At 48.5% G+C, this 8,045-nt stretch overlaps 1 protein-coding gene across 2 annotated transcripts; it reads right to left on the bottom strand.

Annotated features, from left to right (window-relative positions):
- On the bottom strand, nucleotides 1–7,813 carry CDK2AP2 (cyclin dependent kinase 2 associated protein 2). Of its 2 annotated transcripts, none has more exons than XM_083614469.1 (4): nucleotides 7,195–7,813; nucleotides 2,176–2,276; nucleotides 1,720–1,852; nucleotides 1–649 (listed from the first exon to the last, which is right to left on the bottom strand). In XM_083614469.1, the coding sequence occupies exons 1-4, from the start codon at nucleotides 7,295–7,297 to the stop codon at nucleotides 582–584; spliced, it is 405 nt and encodes a 134-aa protein (XP_083470595.1). In that variant the 5' UTR covers nucleotides 7,298–7,813; the 3' UTR covers nucleotides 1–581. The 2 variants fall into 2 exon arrangements, with proteins under 2 accessions (XP_083470595.1, XP_083470594.1); XM_083614468.1 differs by having other exon boundaries at nucleotides 7,696–7,808.
- Nucleotides 7,814–8,045: the final 232 nt, after the last annotated feature.

Below are 8,045 nucleotides of genomic sequence, written 5' to 3' on the forward strand. Positions count from 1 at the left end.
TAGGAGTAGAAATATTTTATTACAAGTTTCCCAATACAGGCTCAGTGACTGCTGGCTGAGGCTTCTTTTACAAGTGGTAGGAAAGGCCTTGTGCTGCTTTACTAAAAAAGCACATCTTCCACTATGGGCCCTCGGTAATGTCTTAGTGAGGAAGAGACTACTTCCTTCACCACCACATGGGGGGCAAAAATAGAAAACCACAGCGAAGAATAGGTAATCCAAATTCCAACCTTTTCCTTTTATTTATTTATTTAAAAAAACCTTGCATTTATAAAGATATAGACTTGCTACCAGCCATTATTCTCTCAGTTGACCAGAAGGTGTAAGCAACAAGCTCTTTTCTGCATCTACTCCCAGAGTGCCAATTGGTGGGAAGTTCTGTGATGCAGTAGAAGCTTCAGATTATTAGGCGCCAATTGGTGTAAAGGTCTTTGAAGGTGATCACAGTTCTAGGACTTGAGACACTGATTGGTGGAAAGATTTGAAGGGGTGAGGGTGGGGGGAAATCTCCAGATTCCAAAATGTTGATTGGCCAGAAAGTGCCAGGGTCCTCCAGGGGCAGCGCCAGGAGGAAGCGACTGTTACGTTCGGGCATTGCGCTCTGTCTCTGCCAGACACTCTCTAACCAGCGCCCGGGCATGAATAATTCCTGCGAAGGAAAGGCACAAGACTTAAGACACACTGAGCAATCAGTTTCATCGCACCAACTCATCAGTCCCTCGTTTGCCAAAATTGACAACTGCAGCATATCTCGCCCATGCCAGGCTTTTGTGTATGCCATCACATGCATGCTGAAGTTTAATTCATGTAGAAAAAGTGTATCGTGCGGCCTTTTATACAAATGTGCTTGTATAAAAGAAGGAAAGGTACAAGCAGGAAGGCAGAGCAAGGTACGAAGGACAGCTAGACAACCCACTTGCAAAAGTAGGTCAACACCTTACTGTAAGCAAGGGTACAGAAATGCTAATCCAGCAGGTTCTACCTGTTCCCAGTATAATGCAGCTACCTGCATTCAAAATTTCAGAGTTGACCAATTACATTGGGAGTTGTCTTTAAGGCAAGGGGACACTTCCCCCTCAATTTCTGCCTGGGCAAGCAGAGAGCTTGAAACTAACTTTTCAAGGGTAAAGAATTTGATATGAAGGGTTAATTGGATGATATTGCTAAACCAGTCATTCACAAAATCTATAGCTATGAACAACAGCAAGTAACATTTAAGAAATCACAACAGGGCCTTCTTGGTGGCTGTTCCCAGGCTCTGAGAGGGACTACCTCTGATTGACCTGCCAGCAGGCAGCATTCTTTTTATATAGATAGATCTTTGGTCAATAAGCTGATGTGTAAATAAACTGTAATTGATTTTAACTGGCTATTTTTATTGTTTTGCTTACCAGTTTTTAATGTTTTTATTGCCTTCTTACTGGAGTATTATGTTTTATGGGTGTTAGCTGCCTTGAGAAGCATTTGGAGGAAAGCCAGGCTACAAATTTAACAAACAAGTAATTCTACCCCCCTCCCTGCCCAGAAAAAAGGACAAGTGTCATGTCTGATTTGTGAGTCATTGTTTCTAGAGCCTTTTGGAAGGTTAGGTTACATTTGGGACTTCATAAATTCGCTCAGTTCCAGGCTTACGTAGACCTTGCAGGGCTAGAATGACTTATTTCATGTGCTCCCACATCCCATGACCAGAAGGCACTCATCTCTCAGGAAGCTTCCTACCTCGCTTCAGCCTCTCCATAGCACTCTTGCTGCCTGCGTAGGTAGGTCGAATCTCCTTGCCCATCTCCTCAATGACTGAAAGCAAGTCTGTGTATGTGCTCTGGGAGCCTTGGGCACCTGGTGGCTTCATAGCCTGGAAGATCAAGGACAGGGAAAAAGTGAAAAGCACTCTGGGAAGGATTCCCCCAATGAGCCCCATCAGTGGATAGGCCTGAAGAAGGGCTTCCGCTTGCGCAACAGGCCTTTCCTCCCATCTCCTCTCCCCATGCCTCCCTAAATTGACTGGTGGGGTGGGGGGAACACCCAGAACAGCACACAGTAGGAGTAAAAGGGGGGCTGGTCTGTCTGACAGGCTGCGATGCTTGCACAGATTGGATGCTTGTCATTGCACCATGTTTTCCCAATTAGTTCCACCAGCCAGCAAGGTCCCCCCTCAATTCCAAAATAGAAACTCACCTGCACGTAGCCCATCGAAGGGGGCCCAAAATCGTTGAAGAGAGGTCGGAAGGGGGCAGAAGCTCCAGAGATGGCTCCAGATGGAGATGGGACACTCGTGGCTGAAAGCAATATGAGAAGAGATGAGGAATTTAGTCAACAATGTCCTGGGTTCTCTCCTATACCAGACTTAACAAGGCTCGTTACAGGGGTACCTTGGTTTTTGAACAGCTTAGTTCACGAACTACTTGGAACCTGAATGCTTCAAACCCGAACTTTTTTTGGAATCTGAATGTACTCCGTTATGGGGGGGGTGCACTTCCATTTTGAGTGCCACACTTCTGTTGCCTGCTCACTTGCAACCCGACCTGGGCTTCTCTTACTCAGCGCCGGCCGCGCTGGCCACTGGCAACACCCGGAAGCAGCTGCACCGCTGCCACGGCCAATGCTGAGCGAGGGAAGGCCGTGCCACCGCAGCAACCACCACTTCCTCCGGTACTGGGTGTCACCCATGGCTTCCTCCGGTACTGGGTGTCACCCATGGCCGCCGCTCCAGGCCCCAGAGCAACGCCAAGCAGCTCGGCCCCAGAAGTGACTACTGCTGCATCCCCTCACAGGGTGCGGGACGGCGTGGGCAGGATGCTGGCGCCACCACTGCAGTAAGAGTTCTTCAGTGAGGAGAACACATCCAAGTGGCAGGGGCTGCTTGTGCCAGCCATGAAGAAGGTGAGGAAGGGGTCTGGGGGGGGAGGGATCCAGAAAGGCTGGCAGGGGGCAGGGAGAGAAGCTGACTGGCTCCTCAGAGAGAGAACTTTTGCCTCCCTTTCCTCCCCACCCTACTTGAACTCCTCCTTCACGCTCCCCACATGCTTGTCCCTCCAATGGCAATGGGTAGATCACTGCCAGTTTTTTATACTGGGTAGTAGACTGCAGCCTGGTCTATTGCTTTCATTTTATGGACCAATGGTCTTGTTAGATAGTAAAATTCATGTTAAATTGCTATTTTATGAGTTGTTTTTAATTGTCTGGAATGGATTAATCCATTTTGCATTACTTTCTATGGGAAAGCGCGCCTCGGTTTTGGAACACTTTGGTTTTGGAACAGACTTCTGAAACGGATTAAGTCTGAGAAGCAAGGTACCACTGTAAGTTCTTGTGAGGGGTATAGAATCATAGAATCCCAGAGTTATAAGGGACCCCGAGGATTATTCTGCCCAGGAACATGCAGCTGTCCCCTACAGGGATCGAACCTGCAATCTTGGCATTATCAGCCCCATGCTCTAAGAAGATACTGTGTCCTTCCCTGCCTTTCCAGTGTGGGCATGGCCACTGCCAGTCAAGGGGCTTTGATGGCAGTGCCTGAGTTATATGCCTATCAAACACTCCATGGACAGAAAGCTGCTGCTCCTGATCCTCAAATGACCATCCTAGCTTCTCCCTGAACACTTATGCAATATGGTTGGCACAAATCGCACAGCTGGAAAAAGAAGAGGAGTTATTTTTGTTGTAACTTGTCCTGGACGTCTACAGGAGGGGAAAGGGGACTGGGTGTGGTTCCTACATCAGGGATTAATACACTGCCAGTCCTAGACACACATCACAGGCTCTTAAGCATTAAAATGCAGGGTTTGCATCACCCACTTCAATTGCAAAACAGGACAAACTAATTCACAACCATCTTCCCATGAAGTTTAAAAAATGTACACATGCTTCCTTTTCCAGACAGCTATATATCACAAGTGATTACACAAGCATACACAAGAATTAAGGTAGCAACTTTGGGGGATTTATTTGCAAGACTGGCCAACTGGAAATTATATAACATGATGATGGTGACTATAAAAATATTCCTGGCTAGTATTTTCCTACAAAGGTTGGCAGGACATCAAGTTTTCATGTACTCAATCAATAAACACTTCATTCATTCATTCTCCTTCCACTAACAAGAGCAGGCATAGGCAAACTCGGCCCTCCAGATGTTTTGGGACTACAACTCCCATCATCCCTGACCACTAGTCCTGTTAGCTAGGGATGTTGGGAGTTGTCGTCCCAAAACATCTGGAGGGCTGAGTTTGCCTATGTCTGAACAAGAGAGATTGTATAGACCTGTGATGGGGAATTGGGATTACCTGAAATATATGGTGGGGTTTTTGTTTGTTTTTTAAAATGCTGTACTGCTACCTCAGAATAAAGTGTATGGCCTTTCCCTTCGCACAGAAAGAGGGGAAATCATATTAGTAACAATGAATGCAATGAAAGTTGAAAAAAAAATGTAGCCAGTCAATTCATTGGCACACATATGGTATTAGAGAACTACGTATACCATATCTGGGGTGTTAGATCTGAATGCAGTTCAAGAATGTCTAGTATACTCCTATCCATTTTTGCCAGTCTGGAAATGTAACAGTTGCTCATGCACATCTGTGTTTTAATAACCAAGCTTCCTTTGTTAGGCCTGAACTAAAAGCAATCCCCTGCTCTCCCAACAACTTGTCTCTCACTTTAGATTCTAATATAGAATTACGTCTAGGTGTGATCTTGCTTTATTTATTTTCCCTTGAAAATGTCAGCAAGACAATTAAAATGTACTGATCAAATGAATGCTCAGCACTTCCCCCAGGCTTTTTCAGTGCTGACCACAGAAGCTTGTGGTTTTGTCTTAGCTTCCTGCAGCCCAACATATAAAGGCAACAGTTGTTCTCTTAAGGGAGCAAAAAGAGAAGCCACCTCCACAGGTTGGTAAGAATATGTCACTATCCTCCATTAGTTTGAATTCCACCACCGTTCCTTGCTGCCCCCCTCATTGTGCATTTCTCACCCTACCCATGCAAGCATCAGCCAATAGCAGCAATCCATCACTTGTACAATTGATGTTATAAATCAGCAAATAAATACTGTCAATAAATAACTATATTATGCGTTCATGAAGGGCGTGTGCACATGCTATTAATCAGACTAAAAACCACTGAAACTATTAAACTCTGATAGAGTTTCTAAAAATAGAAAGTCTGCAAACATGGAGCCCTTAATTGAGAAAATTCCCGTTTTCAGATTCTTTACAAGCAGAGTGGGAGCTGTTGTGCCAGTAATAAGAGTTTAAGTATGTAGTTTGTGAAGCATCTGGAGTCAATTTGTAGGGGGAAAGGAGATTGAAAGCAAGTTAATTATTTTGATTTGAGAGTTCCAGAAAGAGAAGAACAGCAGCTACTTTATTAAGAGGATTACTTCATTGAATCAGAGACTGAGCCATTATAGAGATTATTAGCTAACCCTATTTGTTACTGTAAACTGTCACCTACATTTTCTGCCCCATTTAGTTGTGTGCTTTTGTTTGTGCAACAGATGCACTTACAGCTGTCACAAGCAAAGCCACCAAAACCACACACAACATTGCAGATGCTTCCTGTAGAACTCTGTTAAGGTAAGTGCTCCTTCACAATAGTTTTCAAAAGCTAATACAAAAATAATATATAGCCAGTTTTCTTTAAACTGTTAATAAAGATGGTATTCTATTAACTCTTCAATGATGTACAGCCAATGGCTTCACACCAAGAGCAGGTGCTGGCCTTTCTTACCTTACTCTCAAGGTTTTAGCCAAAAGAAGCAACCACAAATGTAACATGTGTCCGTGCGTGTGTGTGTGTGTGCGCGCGCGCAAAAGTGCTTTAAACTGCTACACATTCAGCAGGTCAAGGGAGCTAGATCCCAGGCTTCTGATAAATGGAATCACACCCACCCACCCTAGTCTCTTAACCTACAGATTTCAGATAGAAGTGTGCCAAAAAGAGGGAATGTGTACTGGAGAAAGGTGCTGGCATAGCAAGTAGCTTCAGAGATCTCCTGGAAGCAAGCCAAGATACATAAAAGAAGAGGGTTAAAAGCCAATGTTCCTGGGAATATTCCCATTACCCAATTGTGGCAGATAGGCAGGCTCTGAGTGAAATTCAGCCAGTATCTTTCAAATCACAAAATGATGTAAAAAAAATTGAAACGGAATCTAAGCCCCAATACTAGGATCCAAACACTTTGAGGAATTACTATCCCTATCAATATTTTTTTCCTAGTGGTACCTGTGCATTGCCACATGTTAAAAGGCTGGGGCAGGCAGAAGATAGACCAGGATCCACAGATTTAACAGCAGCAAGAAAAAAGGGATTTTAAATTCTTCTGAATGAGGCTGCGGAGATTAAGAAAGCTAAGGGGGAGGGAAAACAAGGGGTGGGTTTTGTAGGACAATTCTGATACTGAAAACAAATCCTCCGCTCTGAAGCATCCTGCTCCTTAATTCTAACAGTACTGTTTGCACCTTCCTTTGTTGGTGGGTCTTGGGAGTTTGGTATAGACTGAAGGAGATCCGGGAAACCTGGCGTTTCCCCACACTTGCTAGAGGATGCTCCACCCAAGAAGGAAACCGAAGTTACAGAGAGACAGAGGAACCTGCCGCGCCACTACTCTCTACAGTTTCACCCCTCCTTGCTTATCCAAGGAGAAGTCATTCACCCGACACTCAGGCGACAACAGCCATGAACACAGCGGGGCATATTTCTGGGTAGAGAAGGCGGTTTGCTGATTCACTCTAAACACGCCTTTCCGCCTCACACACGCCTTTCCTAAGAATTCAACTTTCATTTTGTTTTCCCCGGCAGGATTCCCCGACCAGCTGCTGCTCTTCCTACATAGGAAGAACGCAGTGACGAGTAAAGCACATTCGCACGGTCTGGAATGAGTTAGGGTGTCCCTTTTTTTTTCTTTTTATAAATCAAGTACACAGTAAATCCTAATTCCAGGATGCACATCTCTCCTTTGGCGGCGAGGAGCCCGGAGTCCTGTATTGCAAAGCAGCTGTAAAAGGCCAGGAAAACCCTGCCGGGGTTGGGGGGGGGGCGGGAGAGGAAGAGACACAGAGAGAAGACGAGGAGGAGGAGGAGGAGACTGGGAAGCGCCGGCCACGGCCCAGGCGACTCCGCCGTACCGCCTCCGCGCCCTCGCTCTGCCCGGGGGTCAGGCGGGGCCGGCGGGGAGAGGGGGGGTGTCTCTTACCGACCGGCGGGGCTCCGGGGGCGGGGCTGGCGCTGCTGCTGCTGCTGCTGGTGCCGGCGGCTCCGGAGCTGGTGGGGGCAGGCGCGATGGGCTTGTAGGACATCCCCGACTCCGCGCTCTCTGGTGCTGGCTGGCCCGCGATTGGCGCGCTGCTCCGGCTCCGGCCGCGGCTGCCGCTCCTCGGATTGGCGGGGAGGCTCCCGCAAGCACTCCCCCCGGCTGGCAGGGTTCTGTCCTCCGCCTCAGCCGATTGGTGGCAGACCCCCTCGCTCCCACCTCCCAATTGGCCGCGTCCGTCTCCCACTCCTCCTCCTCCTCCCTCCCTCGTCTCCTGCCCTGTCCCGGCTTGGTCCCCGGCGAAGAGAGGGCTCCTTCCTGGCGGCCCGAGGAGGCGCGCGCACGCGCGTTTCACAGCCGGAGGCGCCCGCTCTCACCCCTCCCCGCCCCCTCGGAGCGTGCCTTCGCCGCGGTCCTCGCGCCCACTGTTCCGGGAGGACTGACCCTGAGAGGAGCGAGCACGCGCGCCTCCGACCCCCCTTCCTCTCCTCTCGAGCCAACAAACAGAGCCCAGCGGAGCGGCCGCTGCCGATGACGCCCTCGGCCCGCGCCTACGTGTCCCGCTCCCTCCCCCTGTGACCTCACCGCGCAGCATAACACCCTTCTCGTCTGTCGCCATAGCGACGAGAGGGCCTGGCTGCGGCCTAGTCGGGGACCCTCTTTGCTCCTAGTCCCCCGCCGCGGTGCTAGGCTAGCTCTGTGCGGCCGTTAAGCGGATGGTGGGATTGGGGCCGTCTCCGCTGTCTCTCCACCCCCTGCGATGCCCTCGTTGCCTGAGTGTAGGGGAGAGGGTG

The sequence above is a fragment of the Podarcis filfolensis genome (assembly GCF_964270895.1).
Source record: "Podarcis filfolensis genome assembly, chromosome: 1".
Lineage (NCBI taxonomy): Eukaryota > Metazoa > Chordata > Lepidosauria > Squamata > Lacertidae > Podarcis > Podarcis filfolensis.

What these genes read in the sequence shown, in the direction of transcription:
- CDK2AP2 (XM_083614469.1), bottom strand. Translation starts at nt 7,297, where the DNA reads ATGTCCTACAAGCCCATCGCGCCTGCCCCCACCAGCTCCGGAGCCGCC. An exon ending in CCCCGGAGCCCCGCCGGTCG is followed by an intron (nt 2,277 to 7,194) that starts GTAAGAGACACC and finishes TATTGCTTTCAG; the next exon opens with CCACGAGTGTCCCATCTCCA. An exon ending in TATGGAGAGGCTGAAGCGAG is followed by an intron (nt 650 to 1,719) that starts GTAGGAAGCTTC and finishes TTTCCTTCGCAG; the next exon opens with GAATTATTCATGCCCGGGCG.